This window comes from Vipera ursinii (assembly GCF_947247035.1).
Source record: "Vipera ursinii genome assembly, chromosome: 7".
Taxonomy (NCBI): Eukaryota; Metazoa; Chordata; class Lepidosauria; order Squamata; family Viperidae; genus Vipera; species Vipera ursinii.
In genome coordinates, this window is record NC_139521.1 from 3958726 (window position 1) to 3984088 (window position 25363).

General features: G+C 43.0%; 2 protein-coding genes across 5 annotated transcripts; one reads left to right on the forward strand and one right to left on the reverse strand.

Moving 5' to 3' along the window:
- Nucleotides 1–707: 707 nt before the first annotated feature.
- LIAS (lipoic acid synthetase) lies at nucleotides 708–15656 on the reverse strand. 3 transcript variants are annotated; one of them, XM_083367697.1, is made up of 11 exons: nucleotides 15443–15656; nucleotides 12957–13135; nucleotides 10649–10742; nucleotides 8636–8716; nucleotides 7088–7244; nucleotides 5177–5234; nucleotides 4936–5064; nucleotides 3431–3576; nucleotides 2450–2520; nucleotides 1351–1462; nucleotides 708–897 (listed from the first exon to the last, which is right to left on the reverse strand). In XM_083367697.1, the coding sequence occupies exons 1-11, from the start codon at nucleotides 15521–15523 to the stop codon at nucleotides 845–847; spliced, it is 1161 nt and encodes a 386-aa protein (XP_083223823.1). In that variant the 5' UTR covers nucleotides 15524–15656; the 3' UTR covers nucleotides 708–844. The 3 variants fall into 3 exon arrangements, 2 of the variants coding, with proteins under 2 accessions (XP_083223823.1, XP_083223824.1); XM_083367698.1 differs by having other exon boundaries at nucleotides 777–897; nucleotides 1373–1462; XR_014493056.1 differs by lacking the exon at nucleotides 2450–2520.
- A 191-nt stretch (nucleotides 15657–15847) lies between these two features.
- RPL9 (ribosomal protein L9) lies at nucleotides 15848–24973 on the forward strand. 2 transcript variants are annotated; one of them, XM_083367714.1, is made up of 8 exons: nucleotides 15848–15927; nucleotides 17197–17249; nucleotides 17433–17548; nucleotides 19986–20081; nucleotides 20255–20387; nucleotides 22105–22185; nucleotides 22504–22623; nucleotides 24860–24973. In XM_083367714.1, exons 2-7 carry the CDS (start codon nucleotides 17204–17206, stop codon nucleotides 22608–22610), a joined length of 579 nt encoding a protein of 192 aa, XP_083223840.1. In that variant the 5' UTR covers nucleotides 15848–15927; nucleotides 17197–17203; the 3' UTR covers nucleotides 22611–22623; nucleotides 24860–24973. The 2 variants fall into 2 exon arrangements, with proteins under 2 accessions (XP_083223840.1, XP_083223841.1); XM_083367715.1 differs by having other exon boundaries at nucleotides 15926–15948.
- Nucleotides 24974–25363: the final 390 nt, after the last annotated feature.

Below are 25363 nucleotides of genomic sequence, written 5' to 3' on the forward strand. Positions count from 1 at the left end.
AGAATATCCTTAAATGTCCGGGAATGTTTGCTCATTGTTCAGTCCTTGATAATAATCTTACCAATATCTTTTCTCATCCTTACTACAAGACATAGTCAGAGATCTGATTTTTTGGGGGGGGCAGCTTGTTCCAGTAAACTAGGACACGTAAAATAACGACCAATAGGATGTTTCTGTTTTTTGGGGAATAAATATAAAATTGGAATACCCATCACTGCAATGGGACTGTTGTAAAATTCTCAACACATTTGCTCTGCTCATAATCAAAACAGAAGTCCTTGGATCAGCTGCAAGCAGCTCTTCAAGTGATCTTTTTTTTTTTGTCAAACTACCCCTAAATTAGCACGTCGATTTCATTTTTGATTCAGAGAGCCAACAGTTTAATCAAGAATATCATTTACAGTGCAGATGCTTTTAATGCTATTTATGTCCGATGAGAAAAGGCATTTATTGTGTTACATGCCAACAGTAATAATGGTTGAGTTGCTCACTACGCAATTGTCACTGAAAAGACGGTTAACAGTGGGATGGGGTTAATGGAGCAAACGATGATTATTGATGAGCTACAAAAACGTGCATATAATCTTTTTATTCCTTTATGTTATGGACCTTATTCTACTTCTGTTTTTCTTGATATGTTTGAATATCGCATAATGGATAATGAGTGACATATATTTTTTTTTGTACAATATGGGAACACGTCAGGGTCCAGGAACAAATAAAATATTTTGTATTCTATTTTTAATAAAGCAACAAAAGCCTTCCAAGTCGGTTAATTGGGTTTTATCTGGGCCATCTAGAACCCAAGTGAAGGAGTAGAATTCTTCTTGTGGTCTTCGACGCATCAGATGTCCTTCTTCTTCCTCTTGTGGATTAGGTTTTTCAAGAAAAATTCACCTGCACAACCCCAAAACAAAAGCAGACGTTCTAAAAAAAAAAAGCGGCAAAATCTTCAATTGTACTATTTTTCTCTCATTATTACGGGAAAATAAAGGAGAAACAACAACTAAGGGTGGGTTTCTTAACATGAAATGGAGCTTTTTTGTGGGGGGGGAAATTGATGCTTCTACAAGTTTCAGCATAGTAAAAAAAACCAAAAGGATATTTAAAGAAATTACCATCATTTGGTTTTTAAAGCTAAATATTAACCACTGCAGATCCGGCCAGCAAACTCAGAAATTACCCATTAAACCCTGCAGGATGCTTCAAAAATGTAACGGCTCTGAACATCTATTTTTAAGCTTCTCAAATATATCTTGTCATTCAAGAAGTAGAACATATTATGATTTTATATGCTTTGTCTGGGCTGGGTGCGACTTACGATCCCGCTAATTGGAAGGCTGATTTTACCTGCTTTGTAAGAAGAACGCACGAGAGGCCCACTGGCTGTGTAGTGAAATCCAAGGTTGTTTCCTACTTCCTCCCAGTATTTAAATTTCTCTGGAGTAATATATTCTTCCACCTGGAAAGAAATAACGATGTTTACAAAAGCAGATGAGTTGTGCGTAATCTGAAGCGGGATTGTTTTGTAATTGTTTTTGCAAAAGCACTTTTATACATAGTCCTGGACTGACTGTCTGTCTGTCTGTCTGTCTGTCTGTCTGTCTGTCTGTCTATCTATCTATCTATCTATCTATCTATCTATCTATCTATCTATCTATCTATTATCTCCCATCATCCATATCTATCTAATCTAATCTATATCTTATCTCTCTCTCTCTCTCTATATATATATATATATATTATCTCTATAACTATATATCTCTATCTCTATCTTTATATCTTATCCTATCATCCATCTATCTATCTATCTATCTATCTATCTATCTATCTATCTATCTATCTATCTATCTATCTATCTATCTAATCTTTATATCTCTATATATCTCTATATCTATCTCTATATCTTATCTATCTATATATCTATCTCTTATCCTATCTATCTATCTATCTATCTATCTATCTATCTCTATCTATCATGTCTATATTATCTCTCTATATCTATCTTTATATCGCTATATCTATATATCTCTATATCCTTATATCTATCTATCTATATCTTATCTATATCTCTAATCCTATCTATCTATCTATCTATCTATCTATCTATCTATCTATCTATCTATCTATCTATCTATCTATCTATCTATCTTCTTTGCCTGTCTGTGTCTAAAGTTCATTTAATGACAATTCAAAGTTACAATATGCGTTTCCCCGAAAATAAAACCCAACCAGGAAATAAGCCCTAGCATGATTTTTGCAGGACGCTCAAAATATAAGCCCCACCCCAAAAAAGAAAGCCCAGTGGAGGAAAAATTAATATAAGACCTGGTCTTATTTTCAGGGAAACATAGTAGTAATATTAGTCCAGATATTTCCCAACGGGTTTTAGAATATCATAAGCAATGAACAGCCTTAAGTCTTCAAATTAGTTCTAAAAAATAAATACCTTTAAATGTCGTTTTGTTGGCTGCATATACTGTCCCAGGGTCAAGCAATCCACATCGGCGTCACGTAATCCTTTTTGTTGTTGTTGTTGTTAAAGAAATACTTTTAGTAAATGACAGAACCAGGATTTGGCATTTTTCTCCTTTTTTTAAACAATAATTTTATTAAAGATTACAAATACAGGTAGCCCTCGACGTAACAACTATAACTGAGAGCAACATTTCTGTTCACATTTGTAAAGTGAGTTTTGCCCCATTTTACGACCTTTTTTGCCACCGTCCTTAAGTGAATCACTGCAATGTTAACTTTGTCCCTCGGATGTAAAATGAGTCTGCCTTCCCCGCTATCTTTGCTTGTCAGAAGGTTGCAAAAAGGGGTTCTCCTGACCCCAGGACGCTGCAACCGTCATAAATATGAGTCAGTTGCCAAGCGTCTGAAATTTGATCACCTGACGGTGGAAATGCTGCCACGGTTGTTAAGTGGCAAATACGGTCCTAAGCTGCTTTTTCCAGCACTGTTGTAAGCAAACTTTTGTAACTCAAGGACTATCTATAATATCCAGGGGTAGGCAACCTTGGCTCTTTTATGACTGGTGGACTTCAACTCCCAGAATTCCTGAGCCAGCCATGCTGAGGGGAAAGGGAGAGATTTCCAAGCTGAGCCATGTTGGGTCAGGAATTCTGGGAGTTGAAGTCCACAAGTCATGAAGGGGCCATAGATTCCCCCATACTGGCTCAGGAATTCTGGGAGTTGAAGTCCACGAGTCATAAAAGAGCCAAGGTTACCTATCCCTGCCCTATAGTTACGGGTTAGACTAATACAAACTAAGGAAAATAGAAGAAGTAAAGAAAAAGAAAAAAAATGCAAAGAGAAAGAAAAACGAAACGGAGGAAAGATGTAAAATAAAAATAAAAATCTAAGCCTGTTGGAACGGCTCTGTTTTTTTTCTCCACCCAACAGATCCCTTCTGCTCTCAACTTACTTTTCAGGGTGTTGTGCAGCTGTTCGTCGGTCTCCCCCAAGCCGAGCATGATCGATGTTTTAGAGATCACATCAGGCTGAACTTTCTTGGCGTGCTTCAAAACGCAAATGGATTGCTCAAAATTGGCCCGCGGATCCCGAATTTGGCTGCAAGGGAGAAAAAAAAAGGAATCAAACTTTTTTTTTTTTAGCCTGAGACAGGTAAACTTCGGGATGGAGTCTTAAGGTTTGCTGCCTCGCTGGCTAAGTTTTATCCCTGCTCTAAGACAGGAAAACCTTGAGAATAGTGTTGGGAACTTTCCAAATGGGCGGACTTCAACTCCCAGAATTCCCCAGCCACCTTGGGATTGGCTACCAGGAGACGCAGCTACCGGCTTGGTCGGCTTCAACAAAAAGTTGGACGGATTCGTTGAATCGACGGCTCTTGTGACAGACTATGAAAGCCATCTGTCGGGAGGCTGATGGCTTCCTTGCGCACAGAGTCCTCGACTTAAAACAATTCATTTAGTGACCGAAGTTACAACAACACTGAACAGTGTTCACACTTAGAACCGTTGCAGCGTTCCCCTTGGTCTCATGATCAAAATTCAGACACTTGGCCACCGACTCACATTTACGACGGTCGCAGTGTCCCGGGGTCAAGTGATCCCCTTTGGCAGCCTTCCGAGGAGCAAAATCAAGGGGGGAGGGGAAAATCCAGATTCAATTAACCACCGTTGTTACGAACTTAACAACTGCAGTGATTGGCTTAAGTGCCTCAAGGAAAGCTGTAAAGCGAGGGGAAATCCTCGTTTAGCAACCGGAATCCTGGGCTCGATTGCGCTCGTAAGTCGAGGACTTATGCTTCTGCTTTTACAATGGCCAGGTTGCCCCACCAAAATGTCCCTCCGAAAGTTAGTAAAGTCCGGTCAAACATAGTCTGATCTTTATAAAATCCATCCTGTTTAATACCGTATCCCACTTGCATTTGCAAATGTGACCCCCCCCCCATGTTAAATCGATGCCCTGATTTTCCACCTCTTGCCTGGATTTTAAGTTCCCTTCAGAATTTAGAATATCTTTGTATGTCCATATTTTATTGAGGCTTGACTAGATTTGGATGTACAAATGCTTCCATTGTTGACAGCCATCTTGGAATTTTCAAATAGATTTTACATTTTGTTTTTTTTCCCCCGTGTTAATAGTGCATTTCTAATGTGGTGGTTTTGGAAGTATTTATGTATTTTGTTTTTTTTCATACCATAAAAAAAAGCATGCCAACCAAGTTGTAGGTCACGTCCCTCCAAGTCCAGCAATCTTTTATTTCTAAGAGTTATCCATTTCTTTTACCCATGTTAGCACTTGACGCTTGATAATGCAAAACCCATTCTGGCACGACCAAACCACCCATTTCCCTTGGCTTCTTGTAACATTTTCAAATTTAATTCTAGGTTTCTCGCAACCCCCCCCCCAAATGTCCCTCCGAACGAGGGCATCTTTCTGGCTGAAAAGATCACCTTTCATCACCTCTGCAATTCGGGAACGGTCTCCACGTTGTGGGCATAGACATCTAATCCAGACGAAGCCACTTTCTCCACCGCTTTGAGGTCTCCTCGGAAGTCAGGTGTTAAGCATTCCACGAGAATTCGGGGATTCCTGCCAAAGGCAAAGGAGATGTGAAAATGGGCACGAAAGCCAAGAAGGCTGCTTCGAGCAATCTCGAAGTTTCGCACCCGGCATCTTCACAATCCACCCCCCCCCCCTTTACCTTTTTTTTAAGTGCGAGACAGTCTTTGCGAAATGCTCGGCTCCCCCATCAGAAAGATCTGCAAAGATTAATGCTAGGGTTACTTCACGCACAGGGCTTATACGGGGAGCCCTCTAACTTACGACCGTGATGGAGCCCCAAATTTCTGTTCTTCACGGAAACATTTCTTAAAAGTGAGTCTTGCCCCGTTTTACGACCATTTTTGCTTCCGTTCTTAATCGCTGCCGTTGCTGACTTAGCAACACCGTCATTCGGCGAACCCAGCTTCCCCCGTAGAACTTTGCTTGTCAGAAGGTCGCAAAAGGGGATTCACGTGACACACGCACGCACACACACACACCCGGGGCCGCTGCGACCGTCATAAATATGAACCAGTTGCCAAGCGTCTGAATCTTGGATGACGTGAACCGCGAGGATGCTTCAAAGGTCGTTAAGGGTGAAAACCGTTCGTACGTCACTTTGATCATTGTCGTCGTAACTTTGAACGGCCACTAAGTGAACCGTTATAAGTCGAGGACCGCCTGCACAGATTTTAGGCAGGTCTGATGTCAACGCTGCTAACATCGGATGTTCTTGCTTTGACAAAAGATGAAGAAGCAGCTATTTTATATTTCTACTTGTGTGTCACTTTTAGACTTAAAAGTTAGATGAAGATGGGAGGGGGAAGGAAGAATATGCATGGGGGATTAGTTAGACATAATAACACAGCAGCAAAGCATTTTCAAGGTTGTATGTCATAAGAGGCCATAAAAACTGGCCAGTTAACCTAAGGGACGCGGTTAAGCTAAGGGACGCGGTGGCTCAGTGGGTTAGGACGCTGAGCTTGTCGATCAGAAGGTCGGCAGTTTGGCGGGTCGAATCCCGAGTGCCGCGTAACAGAGTGAGCGCCTGTTACTCGTCCCAGCTTCTGCCAACCTAGCAGTTCGAAAGCACGTAAAAATGCAAGTACAAAAATAGGGACCACTACGGTGGGAAGGTAACAGCGTTGCGTGCGCCTTTGGCGTCTAGTCATGCCGGCCACATGACCACGGAGACGTCCTCGGACAAGCGCTGGCTCTTCGGCTTTGAAACGGAGATGAGCACCGGCCCCTAGAGTCGGAAACGACTAGCACGCACGTGCGGGGGAACCTTTACCTTTACCTTTAAGCTAAGGAGAGAAAACTCGCCTTTCAAACTAATTGGGGAATGTGATTTATGACGGCTAACTAAAGGAGGAAACTAAGCTTTAATACGATTGGGCTCAGGAAAGGGGAATCCAGATTTCGGCTTTAACCAAGCATTGCTGATGTTATGTTGCTCTAATCAAGACTTTTAAGGTAAACAATGCCTCAGAGTTCTTGGAAGAGTTCGTCCGTGGGAAGCTTGAGACCTGAGGCATTTTGGCATGCAAGAATAATCTGTGCAATCAAAAGCGACCCAGATGGACATGGGGGCTAAGTAACATCACGGGCCTTGCAAGTGAAGCCACCTCTACTGAGGTCGTCCTATTGAGGTAGTTCATTCAATGGCCATTCAAAGTTACAAATGAAAAAAATGACTGTTTTTCAAGACCGTTTTTCACACAGCGACTGCAGCATCCCCAGGGTGACGCGATTAAAATTCAGAGGCTTGGCAAACGACTCCTATTTACGACGGCCGTAGTGTCCCGGGGTGACGGGGCCCCCCTCTGAGACCTTCTGACAAGCAAAGGGAATGGGGGCAAGCCTTATTCACTTAACTGCGTTATTGTCTTAACAACTGCAGTGATTTACTTATCGGTCGCAAGGAAGGTCGTAAAAATGGGACAAAATTCTCTTAACAACCGTCTCACTTGGCCACACAAATCCTGGGCTCCACTGTGGCCCTAAGTCAAGGACTACCAGTATAATATTGTTGTTGTGCTTCCTCGCGGGCCAAGGGATAACAACTTACCATCCCGGTCCACGGAGGTCAAAACAACATAATCAAGTCCCCATTCGGCAATTGCTTCTGCAGTGTTAGTCGGCTCCTCGGGGTCCAACGGAGGTGGGCTTCTCGAGGTCTTTACGGAGCAGAAGCGACAGCCTCTCGTACAGGTGTCCCCCATTAACTAAATTTTTTTAAAAAGAGATGAGGTTTGGGTTTTTTTCCTCCTGAAAAACGTTTTTCAAACGATTTGAGACACCTGTGTCTCAAACTGCGGTCAACGAAACAGGTCCACACCAGATGGCATCAAGACCAGAGATATTAAGGTCTCTGACTTCAACAATGGGAATGAAGCAAAGACGAGGGGCAACCCGAAGGCGCTTAACAACTGTGGCTGTAAAATGGACAAAATTCACCGAGCAGGCAAAATTTGCTTAAAAACTGTGTCTAAGGGGCTGCCAGAAAGAAGAAGGGGTGAAACTATTCTCCAAAGCACCAGAGGGAAGGACGAGAAACAATGGTTGGAAACTGACCAAAGAGAGAAGCAACCTGGAATTAAGGAGAAACTTCCTGACAGTGAGGACAATCAACCGGTGGAACAGCTTTGCCTCCAGAAATCGTGGGTGCTCCATCACTGGAGATTTTTAAGAAGAGGCTGGACAGTCACTTGTCTGAGATGCTATAGGTTCTCCTGCTTGAGCAGGGGGCTGGACTAGAAGATCTCCAAGATCCCTTCCAGCTTCTATTCTATTCTTTATTCTATTCCATTCTTATTCTATTCTATTCTAATCCATTCTTATTCTATTCTTTATTCTATTCTATTCTTATTCTTTATTCTATTCCATTCTTATTCTTTCTATTCTATTGTATTCTTTATTCTATTCCATTTTTATTCTATTCTATTCTATTCTTTATTCGATTCCATTCTTATTCTATTCTTTATTCGATTCCATTTTTATTCTATTCTATTCTATTCTTTATTCGATTCCATTCTTATTCTATTCTTTATTCGATTCCATTCTTATTCTATTCTATTCTATTCTTTATTCGATTCCATTCTTATTCTATTCTATTCTATACTATTCTATTCTACTCTTTATTCTATTCCATTCTTGTTCTTATTCTTATTCTTATTCTATTCTGTTCCGTTCCGTTCCGTTCCATTATTCTATTCTATTCCATTCCATTCCATTCTAATTCTATTCATCTATTTCCTATTCTATTCTATTCTATTCTATTCTATTCTATTCTATTCTATTCTATTCTATTCTATTCTATTCTATTCTATTCCATTCCATTCCATTCCATTCCATTCCATTCCATTCCATTCCATTCCATTCCATTCCATTCCTAACTGTGTCGCTTATCAAGCAGGAAATGTACGGGGTTTCCTGCCTGAGCAAGGGGATGGCCTAGAAGACCTTCAGGGTCCCTTCCAACTCCATTATTTTTGTATAGAAATGTTGGACTCAATATAGTTGTAAGCCGAGGACTATCTGTACTACACTAGACAAGACCTGGAACACATGGATGTCTTGTTCTGCATGGATCTTCAGAGGTCGGGGATGAACTTACCATGATGGTGGCTGTAGCAGTGGCATATTCTCCTCCTCCCCAGCATTCCCCAATGTTTGGACACCTGGCCTCCTCACACACCTGTCATTAAGGACACCCGGATTAGCAGCAGAAAAGGAGCTAAGGACCACTGTCCCTTTAGAAAAGCTAGTATTTTGAGTTCTCGGCATTTCTCCCATGAGCTTTCTCTCCCCTCTGCCTGGGTTCTCTAGCTGGGTCATGAAACGTCGGCCAGAAAACCAGCAAGCTCAAGAGAAGACCAAGGAGCCAACAGTCCTCTTTCTTCTCCTCCCCTGCTCCTTCTCCACTTGGCAAACCCTACTTAGTCAGGTAATGAAAACGTGTCAGGACCCACCTCAATCCACATCTTAGGAAATAAGAACTCTTGGATGCAAGTTTGTCCCAAAGGAAAAAGTTTACTAGGATGAGATCGATTGTGGCAATACAAGACGGGATCTAACAAGAGTTACATTTCAATCCTATGTAAAGCATTCCCATTTCAGCCCCCTCCCTTCATCCATTTGGTCAGGCTCCCATCATCCACTTAGGTGGTAGGTCCTTCCGTGGGAAAGGGAACTCTCCTTGTGTTTATTGTTATTGCTTCTTCCTTTTTCAGTTGCAAATGGAGATGCAGCCCAGATCTCTCTCTCCCCCCCCTGTTCCCCCCAGACCAAAAGTACCCCTGGTCTTCAAAACACAGCCCACTGCAATCTGAGTAACCATCCTCTCCCCCCCACCCCGGGAGAGATGGCAGAATCCCCAGAATGAACACAATATTCTACCCATACATTTATGAAATGTGAGCTCAAAGAGCTCAGACCCCACAGTCCTTTCCTTCTCCTCCTCCTCCTCCTCCTCTCCAGAAACCCCACTCTCTTCTAGCACTGATGATGTTCCCTAGTTTGAATAATGAAACGTCTGCAAGAAAAGCACCCAGCTCAGAGAGCACCAAGGACCCCCCCAGTCCTCTTCCTCCTCTCCACAGCATCCCTCTCCCTTCTAGCACTGAGGATGTTACCTAGTCAGGTGATGAAACATCTGCAAGAAAACCACCCAGCTCAGAGAGTACCAAGGACCCCCCCAGTTCAGCCCTGAGCTACAAATATGTAGCATCCCAGTATCTTGAGGGGCTGCCACAAGGAAGAGGGGGGGTGTCACGTTATTCTCCAAAGCACCAGAGGGCAGGATGAGAAAAAACGGTTGGAAACTGATCAGAGAGAGAAGCAACCTGGAACTAAGGAGAAACTTCCTGACAGTGAGGACAATCAACCGGTGGAACAGAAGTTGCCTCTAGAAATTCGGGGCGCTCCATCACTGGAGGTTTTTAAGAAGAGACTGGACAGCCACTTGTCTGAAATGCTAGTTTCTCCTGCTTGAGCAGGGGGGCTGGACTAGAAGACCTCCATGGTCCCTTCCAGCTCTATTCTATTCTCTATTCCTTCCTTCCTTCCTTCCTTCCTTCCTTCCTTCCTTCCTTCCTTCCTTCCTTCCCCTCTCTTCCTTCCAGTGGAACTGCTTGCCTCCAGAAATCGTGGGCGCTCCATCACTGGAGATTTTTAAGAAGAGGCTGGACAGTCACTTGTCTGAAATGATAGTTTCTCCTGCTTGAGCAGGGGGGCTGGACTAGAAGACCTCCATGGTCCCTTCCAGCTCTATTCTATTCAGGAACTATTTCAGGAGCTATCCTATTGAAACCTGCAACTCTCAAGAGCGACGTCTGTAGCTCCCTGAAGATACTTTGCAAAAGACAGAACCTCCTTGAGATGGCCACGTTTAATAAGCTAAAGAAGTCAGAGAAGCTAAAGTGGAAATTTAAGGGAACCCGTGGATAATCTTTTAACGAGTAACTTGAGATGAATTTTTTTTCGCTCGAATGTCTGAAAGAGGGATTGCTCTTCTGGATCTCCTTCAGATTCCGCCCAATCACCTCTCCTTTATATAGGAAGAAACAGAGGAGAAAAATAAAAAAATAAAAATCTCCAAACCGGGAAAGCGTTGGTAGCCGCACTATACCGTATGTAGGTTTAAACTCCGCAATGTGTTCTTCAGTTTATTGTAATTTTTTCCCACTGGGATCTCCGTTTTCAGCCAGGGAGGGAGCCGTAACCTAAAAATAAAAGCTTGTTTTAGTTCGCCAATTATCTCAGTTTGGAAATTGTTTCTTTGTTCTGTATCAATCACGTGAAGTATTCGTGATGGTTTATAAAACCCTAGTAAGAACACACCAGTTGCAATGTGTGGCTGTGAAAGCTGGACCGTAAGAAAGGCCGAGCGCCAAAGAATCAAGGCTTTTGAACTATGGTGCTGGAGAAGACTCCTGCGAGTCCCTTCGACTGCAAGGCCATCAAACCGGTCAGTCCTAGAGGAGATCAACCCTGACTGCTCTTTAGAAGGCCAGATCCTGAAGCGGAAACTCAAATACTTTGGCCATCTAATGAGAAGGAAGGACTCCCTGGAGAAGAGCCTCATGCTGGGAAAGATTGAGGGCAAGAGAAGAAGGGGACGACAGAGAAGGAAGTGGCTGGATGGAGTCACTGAAGCAGTAGGAGTGAGCTTAAATGGACTCCAGAAGATGGTAGAGGACAGGAAGGCCTGGAGGAACGTTGTCCATGGGGTCGCGATGAGTCGGACATGACTTCGCAGCTAATAACAACACCCCTGGGATACTGCAGCCAATTTTGGTCACCGTATCGCAAAAAAAGGTTGTTGAGAGTTTGGGAAAAATTCAGAGAAGAGCAACTAAGATGATCAAAGGCCTGGAGACTAAAACATAACGAAGAACGGCTGCGGAACTTGGGTTTGGCTAGTCTAAAGAAAAGAAGAAATAGGGGAGACATGATCGCAGTGTTCCAGTATCTGAGGGGCTGCCACAAGGAAGAGGGGGGTCACGTTATTCTCCAAAGCACCAGAGGGAAGGATGAGGAACAATGGTTGGAAACTGACCAAAGAGAGAAGCAACCTGGAATTAAGGAGAAACGTCCTGACAGTGAGGACAATCAACCAGTGGAACAGCTTGCCACCAGAAATCGTGGATGCTCCATCATTGGAGATTTTTAAGAAGAGACTGGACAGTCACTTGTCTGAAATGGTATTGGTTCTCCTGCTTGAGCAGGGGGCTGGACTAGAAGACCTCCAAGGTCCTTCCAGCTCTATTCTATTCTATTCTATTCTATTCTATTCTATTCTATTCTATTCTATTCTATTCTATTCTATTCTATCCTATCCTATTCTATTCTTCATTCTATTCTATTCTATTCTATTCTATTTCTACATTCTATTCTATTCTTCATTCTATTGTATTGTATTGTATTGTATTGTATTGTATTGTATTGTATTCTATTCTCCATTCTATTCTATTCTATTCTATTCTATTCTATTCTATTCTATTCTATTCTATTCTATTCTATTCTATTCTATTCTATTCAGTTGCCAAGTGTCTCTGTTCTGATCACATGCCATGGGGATGCTGCAACGGTCATGTTAAAAACAGTCCTAGTCATTTTTTCCCCAGTGGTGTTGTAACTTCAGTCACTACATGAACTATTATAAAGTTGAGAACGACCTGACATGCTTTTTAAGAGAGATTCCATTTTATATCAAGTAAATAAGGCACCAATGAACAGACAGTATATCATTCAAATAAGGAAGATTTTATTTCATTCTGCTCGAACAGAGGTGGGGAATGACGGCCCCTTTAAGGCTTGTGGACTTCTTTTTTTATTATTATTATTATTATTTGTTTTTTTAAGATATGAGAAATGTAAAAGTGTTCGGATGGCCTGTCTGAGGAAAAAGACTGAAACACTTAAGTGTAATGAAAATCTTAACCAGTAAGAACATTCTGAATATTGTGGGGAAAACAAATTTAAATAACAATTTTAAACAGGATCTATGATAAGGCAATCAGTTAGAAAAGGAGCTTTAGATCCAAGTGGGGATTATTTGCAGAAATATTAGAAAAATGTCTACATTTAATGGTTATTTACCCAAATAATAAGAATCGCATTAATTCAAGGATGGCAAAAGAGAATGTTTTTGGAAGAAGAGAACATCAAGCAAAGCTATTATGTGGACTACAGAATTATAGAAACTAACTGTTACTGTTTTTTAAATATAAACCCAGACGACACGAATATTTACCGAATTTTAAGGTGATTCTGTAAAAAAGAATTAATAAAACATATTAAAGAACAACAACGACTTGTGGACTTCAACTCCCAGAAGTCCGCGAGTCATAAAAGGGCCATCGTTCCCCATCCTTGGGCTAAAAGATGGAACAGGCTAATCTGGGTCTGAAACGAGAGTGAATCCTTCTCTGTACCTTTCTCCTTTTTGGCGCTTTAAATTGCCTTTGTATTCTGCCCATTTAGTTTTATCAGAAAGTTCCCCAGATGTAAAATCTTTCAAATCAGGACCCTCTTGAAAAAGTCCCATCTGGGCCTTCAGCAACGAAGTTGAACTTGACATTCTCAGCTGGCGATGCCAACGGTTTCCAAACACCTGGGGGGAGAGAAAAAAAAATGTCATCGCTTTGCAAAGATGAGACAGCCCTTTCAAAAACCGCACCATAGATTTAAGAAGGAGCTTTACAAATAATTAGAATTGATCACACACCCAGTTATACCGAAGTACTTCTCTTTTTTTTCCTAGCAACCTGTCGGGTAAAGTACGTGTAGTCCTCAATTTACAAGAGTTCGTTCAGGGACTGTGCCAAAATGAAAAAATGTGACTTATGGCCGTTTCTCACAGTGACGAGCTTTGCAGCATCCTCACGATCAAGTCAGAGGCTCGGCAACTGGTTCACACTTACGACGGTCACAGCGTCCCAAGGTCACGGGACCCCCTTTTGCGACTTTCCGACAAGCAAAGTCGATGGGGGGGAAGCCAGAAAGTCGTAAAATGGAGCAAAACTCAATAAATGTCTCAGTTAGCAACATAAATTTGGAGCTCAGCTGTGGACTACCTGAACCCCATTAGCAAATATGAAGTATTAATGCTGCATTCTTTATTTACATGAGCATTAGGTATTTCCTGTGTGTATATGAATATGTATATATATATATATATATATACACACACACACACATATATATATTAATTATATTAATTACATTAATTATATTACATTACATTGGTTTGTTTTATAGTTTTGAGGTCCCACGTGTGGCTATCTGCTTCGTATTTCAGGAGTTAGTGCTTGAGCAGGGTCTGCAAGATTGTCTGGGATACCACACACGCTCTTCACAACCTGGTTTCCTTGTTACCATCTGGGAAGAGGCTTTGTGGTATCCGTAGCAGAGCATCCATAGTTTCGTTCCGTACAGCATTAACCTTGTGAACTCTCAAGCTTCTTCCTTCTGTTATATATTCAAGATGGACAGTATTTAACATTTATTTGTTATGTATATGTAGGGGGTGTGGGTCTAGACATATCTTGTATATAGTTATGTTTTAAATGTTTGTTATGTATGTGTACACTTTGAAAGCAGGCAACTAAATTTCATTTTTAATGTGTGCCAGTGTGCCCACAGGGGGAAAAAAATGAGAATAAAGGCTATCTAATCTAGCGGGTATGCATTTGGTGATAATAAACCAAATAAATGCCATACCAGAAGGACTGCAACAGGTTCTAGACCTGTGGAACAAATTTCTGCTGGGTATCTGGCCTGTCCAAGCTGCTTTTTTCCCAAGAGAAATTATAATAATATATTTTGAAGCGATTTTCTGCTCCACCCAGTATTTACTTCATATTTATAGGATCTCCCTGGCGTCCCATTTATTTACTACTAGTATTCCTTTTGTAAGATTTATAAATCACTCTGATTATAGCTAAGTCTGTTTAGGGACCGTGCGAAGTTACAACGGCGCTGAAAAAAGTGATTTATGACTGTTTTTTTCACACTTACGACCCTTGCAGCAGCCTCGTGATTCCCAAAATTTGGACGCTTGGAAACCGACTCGTATTTATGACTGTTGCAGCGTCCTGGGGTCATGTGATCCCCTTTGGAGACCTCCTGTCAAGCAAAGCCAATGGGGAAGCCAGCCTCACCTTACTCACTTAACAAACTTTTTAATCTGTGGCAGGAAAGGTCATAAAATGGGGCAAAGCTCAGTTAACAACTGTCTTGCTTAGCAAGGGACACTTTAGGCTCATTTGTGGTCATAAAGTGAGGATTACCTGCAGAGGCTATGTTTACAGAGGCATGCTGAACCAAAGTTTGTAAACCATGGTTTAAATAAACCAACCTCTCATGGTTGATAAATCCAGCCATCAATAAGCCACTGAGCACACCTACCTACCCAGTTCCAAGTTGAGAAGAAGGATGTACTGGGGTTACAGGTAGTCCTCGTCCTTGCAACGGTCGTACGTTTGCAAAAGGATCCCAAATCATTTTTTTCAGCACTGTTGTAACTGCAAACGGTCACTAAACGAACGGTTGTTAAATCGAGGACCACCTGTCCTGGACTGGCACCTCCTCCACAATCCCTTCCAACCAGAAGGGAATCCCATCAACCCCAGTGACCTCCACAGCCTGGATCTCTACGGCCCTGACCCATATTTAGCTTGCCAAGGCACGTTTTGGGTTTTTCCTGCCCTGGGATCTCCTGGTGGTGGTCCATCCACCTGAAACCCAGATTAGATCCCGTTGCGCTTTGCAGATCAGCCCGGGTCGCCTCCTGGCTGCCGGATTTCCACAAAGGGCCACCGGACGGCCCTTCCTACCTCGCAGGGACGTTGTGCGGCCAAGGTTTGCAGGGCAGCAGCCGCGAAATGGGGGAAAGGAGGCAAACAGAGCGGCCTCTCACCGGTTTGCCCTCCGCTAACAGCCTCCTCAGGCTCCTCGGGGCGAGGGCAAGGCAGGGGAGTCCGCGCCCGAGCAGCGACATGGCGCCTCTACTCTCAGCCCGGCCGGTGCCGCACCGTCTCCGGGCTGAAGTCCCTCGATGGGCCACCTCGGCGCTCGGCTAGGTTTGCCTTTCCGCCCGGCGATCGACTGATCGCGCCTGCGCCACTTTTTTCTCCCTTCATCCCGAGCTCAGGCGTTGGACCCCCGAGCCTCGTCGTCATCAGGACGCGACCCGCCTATTAAAAGCGTGATGACGCAGGACGCATTTCCTTTCCTCTTTCCTGTCAGCGCGAAAGGTGAGCCGGGCCGGTTTGCTTTTCGCCCGCCGGAGCTAGGCGAGGGAGAATCCGGCTCCATCCACGAAGTCGGTGCCGCCGGCTGCTTCTAACGCTCCGGGCCAGGCCCGAACGGGATCCGCCGTTAGGAACGAGGATACTTTTTCGGGTTAGGGTCCGCGCGGTTTCGGTGAGGGACCCCCAGAAATACAACCCCCCCTCCCATTCTCGCACCGGTGGACTGGAGAGGGACGCGCGCGCCCGTCTTTCGTCTGCGCCTGCGCGACCAGCTGAATCGGCCTGGGTGACTTAATGGCCACGATTTCAGGGAAATAAGAGTCCGAAGTTGTTGTGTGTGTGTTGTGTGTTGCTGTCTGTTTATAACAGGGGTCTTCAAACTTGGCCCTTTCATGACTTGTGGACTTCAACTCCCAGAATTTATCACCCAGAGTGCCTGGCTGAGGAATTCTGGGAGTTGAAGTCCACAAGTCATAAAAGGGCCAAGTTTGAAGACCCCTGGTTTATAACCCTAAGCCAGGGATCTTCAAACTTGGCCCTTTTATGACTTGTGGACTTCAACTCCCAGAATTCCTAAGCCAGGAATACTGGCTGAGGAATTCTGGGAGTTGAAGTCTACAAGTCATAAAAGGGCCAAGTTTGAAGACCCTTGCCCTAAGCAAATGATGCCTTCCTTTTAGTGTTGCTTTAACATAGGCTAAATACTAGGCAAGCAGAATTCCCCAGCTGGCTGATCATAAGTACGTGCGTGAATGTGTGCTTGGTCGGAGGGGGTTGGACTAGATGACCTGCAAGGTCCCTTCCAACTCTTTATTATTTTAATTCCATTAGAAATCCTTAAGAGCAATGAATGGCAACTTTGGAATAATTATGTTATTTTGTTGGCCCACAGCGTCCAAAAGCTTTTTTTTTCCCCACCACTCCTCTGCCTTTAATCATCCAATGAAGAAATTACAGTTGCTGTACAAAAATTAAAGAATACATTGTATGTTCGTTATTAAGACAGCTTTATTATTGACTGAAGTGTGCTTTATAGGGATGGGTAAAACCCTATGTTATTAAAAGGGTGCGTTTTTTCCTAGCAATTAAATATTACCATTTTTCCTTTTAATAACAGATTTAGGAAAACAGAAGGGGCTTAAACAATGGGTGGAGCTTAAAATCGCAGATCATCTTTGGAATCAGTGGTCAAGGAAAATGTAGATGGTAGGACAATTGTATAAAAAAATGGTACTGAAATTAAAAAAAAAAGATATTAAAGCCCTACTGTGCAGCGGTGCAATTTGGCTTTGAAATTTGCTTATGAAAAGCAGTTTGCAAAGTGCCGTGTTTAAAATGCTGCAAAAGTTTTGTTTTTCCCAAAAGAAAGGGAATTCTCTTTCATAACTTTCCGTTTTGTCTTTTTTTTTAATTTTACTAGATTAAAAATGAAGACTATTCTTAGTAACCAAACAGTTGACATCCCCGAGAAAGGTAAGAATGTAACTAGTGACTTTCCTAAAAACTCTTTTCTTAAAAAAAATATATGCATATGACTTGTTATTTGGATATTTGTGTCTAAATATTTTACTGAAGCTAGTTCTTTCTCTCTCTCTCTCTCTTTCTTTCTTTCTTTCTTTCTTTCTTTCTTTCTTTCTTTTCTTTCTTTTTTTCCAGTCGACGTTATCCTGAAGGGGAGAACAGTTACTGTCAAAGGCCCCAGAGGAACTTTGAAAAGGGACTTCAACCATATCAATGTGGAACTCTCCCTTTTGGGAAAAAAACGCAAGAAGGTGAGGCGGTCTTAATAATAATAATAAAGTTGGGAGGGACCTTGGAGGTCATCTAGTCCAACCCCCTGCTTAGGCAGGAAACCCTCTACCATTTCAGACCAATAGCGGTCCAGTCTCTTTTTAAAAACTCCCAGTGTTGGAGCATTCACCGCTTCTGGAGGCAGGTGGTTCCACTGGTTAATTGTTCTAAATGTCAGGAAGTTTCTCCTTCGTTCCAGGTTGCTTCTCTCCTTGACTAGTTTCCATCCGTTCTTGGCCTTTGGGCTCTTTGGAGAATAGCTTGACTCCCTCTTCTTTGGGGCAGCCCCTGAGATACTGGAATGCTGCTATGAAGTCACCCCTCGTCCTTCTCTTCATTAAACTAGACCTACCCAATTCCAGCAACCGTTCCTTATATGTTTTAGCCTCCAGCCCCCTGATCATCTTGGTTGCTCTTCTCTGGACTCTTTCCAGAGTCTCAACATCTTTTTTTTTACATCGTGGTGACTAAAACCTGAACGTTAATGCTCATCCCCTTGCTCAAGGCTGATGTGAAAGGCATTGGAGTTGTGTCAGATTTCTAGATATCACATCTTCTATTAATTCACAATTTATGGCAGTTGCATGGCTAGAATGTGACATTTGGGGAGTGAGCAAAAACGTCAGCGCTTCAACGCAACCTGCCGCGCAGTTAAGTTGCAGCGTTTAAAGTCCCCGCGAATCGTTGCGCTGTTGTCATCATTGTGAAGACTTCAGATAGCTTCCCTTGTGTCTCAAATGCCCGGTATTTTCATGCATGCTGTTTTTGTTATATGTATATTTTGTTTTGCGTAAGACCTCTGCGTTTTTCACAGACTGTGTCCCTGTCTGAGTGCACTAGTATTTGTACAAGTAGCCCTCGAGTTAACGGCCACAATTTCTGTGGCTAAGTGGAGACATTTGTTCAGTTGAGTTTTGCCCCATTTTGCGAATTTCCTTGCCACGGGTGTTAAGTTAGTAACCCAGTTGTAAAGTGAATCTGTGATCGCGTGACCCTGGCACACCGCAGCCGTTGCAAATACGAAACAGTTGCCAAGCATCTGAGTTTTGATCACAACGATCAGAGGGATGCTGCGGGGGGGGGGGGGCGTAGGTGAGGAAAATGGTTACCAGACACCTTTTCCCGTGCCGTTGTAACTCTGAACGGTCATTAAATGTGCTGTTGCAAGTTGAGGACTACCTGTAATATACACTTGCTAAGGTTTTTGAAAATATTGATCTTCATCCTTCATGCTGTTTGTTTGACCCATCCTAGCTCAAATATCAATCAAATGTAGAGGATTGAACGCCAAAGCCTGAAGTAGACATAGCTCCTAACACAATTTAGTGAAACGTGACATGTTCAGTGGACTTTGAGTGGATATGGAAATGGCATACATGAATTAACCCTCTTAGCCAGGGGTCTTCAAACTTGGCCCTTTTATGACTTGTGGACTTCAACTCCCAGAATTCCACAAGTCATAAAAGGGCCAAGTTTGAAGACCCCTAATCTTAGCATATGACGGATAATTCCTGAACATTCCTTCTTCGGTGTCCCGGTCATATTGACAATATATTGAACTCAGTATGTAAAGCACAACAGTGGCAAACCGTTGGAAGCAATTGCGACGGTTTGCAGTCACTTGGCAAGTCATTGTGGTGTCCGGATCGATCCACACACATTGTGCAATTATTGGTTAGCCCTGCCGCCCTATTCTTCTCCTGCGCGCTTTGGAGAAAGAAGTGTTGCGTTTTGTGAAGCCGTCTTTGGTTTAGTGAAAATGGTCCCGTTTTGTGTGCCTGGGGCGCGTGGAAGTTGTTCTGCAGCCGTGAAATCTTTTTGTTGACAAAAGACGCACTCGGGTGTGGATCAAACTAGGAATGTTCTTTTCTGCGGCTTGCTGGGGATATGGATCGTAGGGATCCACTCGGGCCTAGACCACCAGTCAGAATTTGATCGGTTGCAGCGTCTTGTCGCCGTTCAGTCACCAACCAAAGTTTGCCTCTGAGGAGATCTCTCTCTGTTCCCTTTTAACTTCCGCATTGTTTTATCTTTCTTCGTAAGTTGAGGCCACCCCTGATTTTTCTTTTTAAGTAGCGGAAAGTACCCCGGGAAACAACATTGGGTTGAAATTGGAATAAAAGGTGCATTGTGTAATCTAAGAACAGTTGTGTTAGCTACCGTTGAGTCAAGTTGTGTGGGCTCTCCTCTACAAAGCAATTATAACCTAGTTACACCTTAGTGTTATAATACCTTGGCTCATTAGAAATATATGAATAGCTGCCAATTGCCTAGAAAATTGGTCGATGTAGTGAAATGTTCCAGAATTGTAAACGTTTTCAGGAAAGAAAGAAAAAAAAGGTTGACCGTACTTATGTACTGGAATTGGGAGTAATTGTGATTAATTTTTCTGTTTTTTTTTTTCCTCCAACCTTTTAGCTGCGTGTCGACAAATGGTGGGGCAACAGAAAGGAGCTGGCAACCGTTCGCACGATTTGCAGTCATGTGCAAAACATGATCAAGGGGGTCACATTGGTAAGTTTCTTAAAATTTGAGCCTTTGAGCGCAAAAATATGACCAAACGCAGCGAAGTTCGGGGGGGTGGGGGCTGCTCATTTTGGACGAGCTGGTGCAAATCTTGGGGGATCCTAAATTGCAGGACATTTGCTTTCTTTGGTTTAATCAGTGTGTGTGTGTGTAATTTTCAGGGCTTTCGTTATAAGATGAGGTCTGTGTACGCCCACTTCCCCATCAACGTAGTTATTCAAGAAAGCGGGTCCCTGGTGGAGATCCGTAACTTCCTCGGAGAGAAATATATCCGACGGGTACGCATGAGGGCAGGTAAGGAGGAGTTTGTCAACCTCGACCCAGGTTCAGAGGGGAAATGAGAATTCTAGTGCAGTTGCAGGAACCAGGCATGGCTAGTCTAGTGAAGAGAAGGACCAGGGGAGACAGGATAGCAGGGTTCCCAATATTTGAGGGGCTGCCACGGAGAAGAGGGGGGGGGTCAACCTCTTTTCCACAGCACCCGAAGACCAGACAATGAGTAAGGGATGGAAGCTGATCAAGGAGAGATTCAACCAGACAGGAAGAACAAGCAACCAGGGGAATAGATGATGATGTGGGAGCTTCATCGCGGGAGATTTTATTTATTTATTTATTTATTTTATTGGATTTGTATACCGCCCTATTCCCGTAGGACTCAGGGCGGTTTACAGGGCAGTTAAAACCATGAATACAAAAAAATTAAAAACAAATAAAACAAATTAAATTCAAGCCCCAAGAGTAAATCTTTTCAAGAAGAGACTGGAGTGCTATCCGTCAAAAATGGTGTAGGGTCTTCTGCTTGGCCTGGCTGAGGAATTCTGGGAGTTGGAAGTCCACAAGTCACAAAAGGGCCAAGTTTGAAGGCTCCTGGTGTAAGGAGTCCTGCGGTTGGACTAGATCAGGGGTAGGCAAGCTTGGCTCTCTTATGACTCGTGGACTTCCAACTCCCAGAATTCTTGACCCAGCATGGCTCAGCTTGGAAACCTCAGCGTGGCTGGCTCAGGAATTCTGGGAGTTGAAGTCCACAAGTCACGAAGGGGCCAAAGTTTCCCCAATGCTGGCTCAGGAATTCTGGGAGTTGAAGTTCACGAGTCATAAAAGAGCCAAGCTTGCCTACCCCTGGACTAAATAGTCTACAAGATCCCTTCCAACTCTTGTTATTCTGTTCTGTGCTATTCCTCTATGCTCAAGCTCTGTGTTTTCCGAACTGGGTGGCTAGGGAGTTCTGGGAGTCGAAGTCCACACACCTGAAGAGTTGCCAAGTTGGGAAACGTCTGCTTTAGAGGAATCTTGGGCATATACACACACACACACACACACACACACACCCCCCTACAGAATTGTCAAGGTGGTACGGCCTCGTGTGTTTTATAGCTAAGGTAAAGGTTCCCCCGCACATGCGTGCTAGTCATTTCCGACTCTAGGGGCCGGTGCTCATTTCCGTTTCAAAGCCGAAGAGCCAGCGCTTGTCCGAGGACGTCTCCGTGGTCATGTGGTCGGCATGACTAGACGCCAAAGGCGCATGGAACGCTGTTACCTTCCCACTGTAGTGGTCCCTATTTTTCTACTTGCATTTTTTACATGCTTTCGAACTGCTAGGTTGGCAGAACCTGGGACGAGTAACAGGCGCTCACTCTGTTACGCGGCACTCGGGATTCGACCCTCCAAACTGACGACCTTCTGATCGACAAGCTCAGCATCCTCACCCACTGAGCCACCTAAGTAGAGAGCAATTTGAATTTGAATACAAAAAGACGCAGCTGCACAGTGTGTCCTTTGTTGTGATGCATACTTGTTGTGGGTGATTCTTTTGCAACGCTTATTCTGGGTTTGCTAAGAAGCTTCCCTTAAGGAAAACAAAATTCTTACGTTTGTAAGGCAAAATACAGCGAGCGCGCTAATAACTGTATTTTTCTTAAGTTAAAAATCAGCTCCTTTGAATACCTTTTCATTTCTTTTTTTTAGTGATAATCTTTTCTAAAACAATTCTTTCCCCCCCCCCCTACTTTAGGTGTTAATTGTACAGTGTCGCAAGCCCAGAAGGATGAACTGATCCTTGAAGGGAATGACATTGAATTGGTATCTAACTCTGGTATGTCATTTGAGCTTCACGTTACATTTTGTCCCGTTGCTAAGTTTGTGTTACGTCATGCAAAACATTTGGAAATTGCTTAAAATAAATCTGAAGATCAGGGAAATTCTATTGTTATTATTAACAGGGTATCCTAATGTTTTCCTCTGTGCTTTTTTTTTTAACTGTTACCTTGCTACAAATGGCTTCACTTGGCTTTGCCTTCTAATTTGATTTGATTGTAGCCCTAGCTTTTGTTAAATCAATTGTTAAATCTGGAGGGGGTAACTATGTTGTCACTCCAAGCTAAATAGGACTATCTGTTTGTCTTTTTTAAAGCTGCCTTGATCCAGCAAGCCACAACTGTCAAGAATAAAGATATAAGAAAATTCTTGGATGGTATCTATGTCTCCGAGAAGGGAACAGTACAACAAGCAGATGAATAAAACCCAAGAACAAGTTAGTGATATTCTTTTTCTTTTTTTAAACACAATTCCATGTGCTCTATGTGAAATATAAATAAGCAAAATATCCTAGACTAAGTTCGGCTATTCAGAGCAGGGACTTTCAGTGAATTTTTATTTCAACCCGTCTCAGTCGTGAACCTCTGAAATGCTATATGTTACTGGACCATTTCTGAGGATATTTTTAGCAACTAGACATAGCCGTTTACCAAGTTGTAGCTTCCACTATAGTGGATATATGCTGGATGACTGATCAATAGTCTAGGACAGACATGTCAAACACAAGGCCTGGGGGCCAGATGTGGCCCGTGAAGTGGTTTCATGCGGCCTGTGAAGCCATCCTGGAAACTGAGGGAACGGCCCCCACTGCCTTAGCCCAGAGACCCTCCTTCTGCCAGAGACCCTCAGATCTGTCCCACTCCTGCCCAGGACCCCATAGGCACCCTTGATGCGAACGATGTAAAGCTGGCCACGCCCACCCAGCAGGCCACACGCACTCTGGCCACGCCCACCCAGCAGGCCACGCCCACCCAGCCCCCTGAGGGCAACCGCCATGCTGATGCGGCCCTCAATGAAATTGAGTTTGACACCCCTGGTCTAGGATGTGGGGAAGTGATAAGATAGCTTTTTGGGTGCGACACAAAACACACACAGAGAGACATACATACACCATATGTTGTAACAATGAGGTGTTGCTCATAAAATCGCAGAGCTGGTTGGAAAGGCGTCAACATTGTCTTTCTTCATCTGAAAAGTGAATTGAGAAAGGTTATTTCTCATTTTAGCTTGTGCTTGATTGAGATAGACAATGAGGAAAGCATTATTAGGGCCCTTTGAATTGGACTTGCTTGTTAGGGTTTGAGGAGGTATAGTCCCAATGTTAAGAACAGTCCACTGCCTGGATAGGGAGAGGCTTCACATCCACTTTTATAGACAGATATAAGTGGATCCAGAATAGCAGACTTGGAAGAGACCTTGGAGGTCATCTAGTCCAACCCCCTGCTCAGGCAGAAAACCCTAGACCATTTCAGACAAATGGCTGTCCAGTCTCTTCTTAAGAACTTCCACTGTCGGAGCATTCACAGCTTCTGGAGGCAGGCTGTTCCACTGGTTAATTATTTTCACTGTCAGGAAATTTCTTTCTTCTAGGTTGCTTCTCTCCTTGATTAGCTTCCATTCGTTGCTTCTTGTCCTGCCCTCAGGAGCTTTGGAGAATAGGTTGAACCCCTCTTTTCTCTGTGACAGCCCCTCAAATACTGAAATACTGTTATATCACACACACACACACACCTTGGTCCTTCTTTTCACTAGACTAAAGGTAAAGGTGCTTTCGAACTGCTAGGTTGGCAGAAGCTGGGACGAGTAACAGGCGCTCATTCGACCCGCCAAACTGCCGACCTTCTGATAGACAAGCTCAGCGTCCTAACTCACTGAGCCACTAGACTAGCCATACCCAATTCTTGCAACAGCTCTTCATATCTAGGGTGAAGATGAAGCTTTGTTGAGTTGAATTCAGTTCACGACGACCATAGAAGGAGACCTTCATAGTTTTCTTGACGATGCTTCTTTGTGATTGCCCTTCCAGACTGTTTTTTCACCTTTTCAGCCTTGCTTACAGCTTCTTGACGACTTTTCCCACCCGACTACTGACTCGGTTCAGTTCTAATTAGCTTTCTGAGACTTCCCCAAATTTATAATGCCATTAATGTATATCGTATGGGTTTAAGATGAAGTAAAAGAAGATGGTCTCGGCCTCACGACACAAAAACAGTAAATTGTGGCTTACATCTGAGATTATTGTTCAGCCTTTGTGGTGATGAAACGGACACGTCGTCCTGCCCTTTCTTGCTTTAAAACATTTTCTAAAATCTTTAAAACGCAAGTATTTTAGAAAAATCTGAAATATCCAATTATCCCATCTGTTGATACGGATATTTATCTGCTGGTATTATATTCGCTTCACAGACCAATACTATCAGGTGATATATTTCTTTTCATTGGTTTGCCTTTATTTAACAAAACGGGAAATGAGGAAACAGACCAAAAATGCAGTAGAACAACCTAAACCTAGATGCGAGAGCTTCTCATACATGTAAATGCCTCTATAAAATATTACACCACGGTACTCTTCATCAGATTAGCTTGAATATGTTTGTCAGAGAATGGAAATAAAAGTTATTTTCTTAGTATTTTTTTCTGCTCCAACAATAAAACATGTTTTATGGTTTTAGGTCCTGAAGTGGCAAACTGGGGACATGACACATCTTGCAATATGGTGTTTCCTATTGGAACTGAACAGTCTCAGATTGTTTTGAGAAAAATAAAACCATACTCTTTCAATGTCCTGTATTTTGTGATTGAGCATGGAATAGCCTTGAGTCACTGTTAATTTTGAGAATGGACTGCTCAGTTGCCCATTACAACGCAAACACGGTAAGAGAAATGTCTTTAGGTTGTGCTGCAAATCTTTTCAAGTTTTTCATATACTTTAGGAGTTACACGCGAGAGTCTCACACGCTAAGACAGCGGAACAATATTTGTCTTTAGTCCATTTGGAATCTGGAATTGGTCGGCTTAATTCGAATCATGAGATATTTCGGGCCTTCTCCCAAAACTCCGCTTAAGTTTCTTATTTTGGAAACTGAATTAAAAGCTACAATCTCACCATTAAACTCCATTACCTAATTGGGGAATTTTTTTTTTAAATTACATTTATATCCCGCCCTTCTCCGAAG